The 1,546-nt window shown below is 35.8% G+C and overlaps 1 protein-coding gene across 1 annotated transcript; it reads left to right on the top strand.

Annotated features, from left to right (window-relative positions):
• The first annotated feature begins 377 nt into the window (after positions 1-377).
• Positions 378-1,215, top strand: LOC122291324. The gene has a single exon (XM_043099004.1). It carries the CDS (start codon positions 498-500, stop codon positions 876-878), a length of 381 nt encoding a protein of 126 aa, XP_042954938.1. The 5' UTR covers positions 378-497; the 3' UTR covers positions 879-1,215.
• The last annotated feature ends 331 nt before the right edge of the window (positions 1,216-1,546 follow it).

Below are 1,546 nucleotides of genomic sequence, written 5' to 3'. Positions count from 1 at the left end.
TTAAAGCTTGGTTTGGATTGGGAGGTGATCTCACCTATTTCAACTCATCTCATCTCATCTTATCTCATCATTACAATTTTCTTAAATTTCTATACAAAATATAATAAATAATTCAATTTTTTAAATTTTAATTCAATTTTTTTAAATTTAAAAATAATAATAATATTTTATTTAATTTTTATATTTTATTTAAAATTATTTTATCTCATCTTATCCTATTTTAAAATTTAAAACAGCCTAAATAAAATGAAATGAAATTATATGAGTTGATTTATAAAATTCAACAAGGCCTGAACTTTTTAAAATGGTCAAATCCTTTTAACCAATTTTTAGAATTTTTACACCCCGTCATCATGGTTGAAGTTGGATAGTTCGGAACCTCTACGCACCCTCCCACGCCAACGCGTTTTTGGAAAAGTCTTGCTTCTTCGTAAACAACGAATAGTACAAAAGACCGTCTCATCTGCCCGAGAACTGACCAATCCAATAATTCATCAATGGCTTCCATCTACAGCTGCGCGGAGTGCGGGACCAACCTCAACCTTCGCACAGTGCATCTCTTCCCACCGGACTTCTACTTCGAGGCCGGCAACAAGGGTACGCTTTCCTTCTCGAGTGTCGACTCCTCCAAATTCCGGTTCGAGAAGGAGGACAAGATCAGACCCTTCTTCGAGACCGTCAATTACTGGGGGATCCAGAGGAAGAGGACCAAGATCAAATGCAATAGCTGCGGGCGTCTCGTCGGCTACATCTACGACGACGGTCCTCCTCTCACAGACAGCCCCGGTCAATTCCACATGGGTCCTAGCCAAGTCATACCCAGAGCTCCCAGGTATAGGTTCAAGATCAAGGCGCTTCAGATCACAACGGAAACCTGAGAGTTCTTTTCTGAGTGGTTTATACTTCATGGGTTTTTGGGTTGATTTGAATTTTACAAGCCTTGGTTTTGTTTTGGTACAATTTACGGATTGAATTCTTCAATATACTTGTCAAAAATATCAGTACATATTTTCCAATAGATGTGTTTCACTAGATATGTAAGAAACAATCAAATAAAAGTTTCTATTTTCCTTTTTTCCAGAAATAAAAGGACGTAGTTATGATATATGAACAGGTTGCTCTGTTTTCTGTAATTTTACTAGGAGATGCAATTGATCATGTAATGTTTACTGACTCTTGGTTTTGATTCAAAGCTTAGTGACATAGTTTGTCTGATGATTGTTTCTTTCCAATGCTAGTTTATCTAACTTCATTAGCAGTGTGTTGTTGTTATTCTTCGCGTTGGTTAGTCACAATTAAGAGATCAGATTTTTTTAGCATAAATGTGGAATGTCAACTTGTACGTAGCAAAGCTGTATTATAAAGAGAATTCCACTCCACTTCTTAAAAATAAAACACCTTATGAAATGTTTTTCAATAAAATACCCAGTTTTTCTCGCTTCAAAGTTTTTGACAGTCTTTGTTTTGCTTCTACACTTCAACATTACAGACAAAAATTTGATTCACGCGCTACAAAGTGCATTTTTCTTGGTTACCCTTTTGATAT

Source organism: Carya illinoinensis, chromosome 13 (genome assembly GCF_018687715.1).
Source record: "Carya illinoinensis cultivar Pawnee chromosome 13, C.illinoinensisPawnee_v1, whole genome shotgun sequence".
NCBI lineage: Eukaryota > Viridiplantae > Streptophyta > Magnoliopsida > Fagales > Juglandaceae > Carya > Carya illinoinensis.
This window is presented reverse-complemented; position numbering and strand designations above follow the sequence as displayed.

Bases quoted from the DNA above. Each gene is read 5' to 3' on its own strand.
- LOC122291324 (XM_043099004.1), top strand. From the start codon at position 498: ATGGCTTCCATCTACAGCTGCGCGGAGTGCGGGACCAACCTCAACCTT.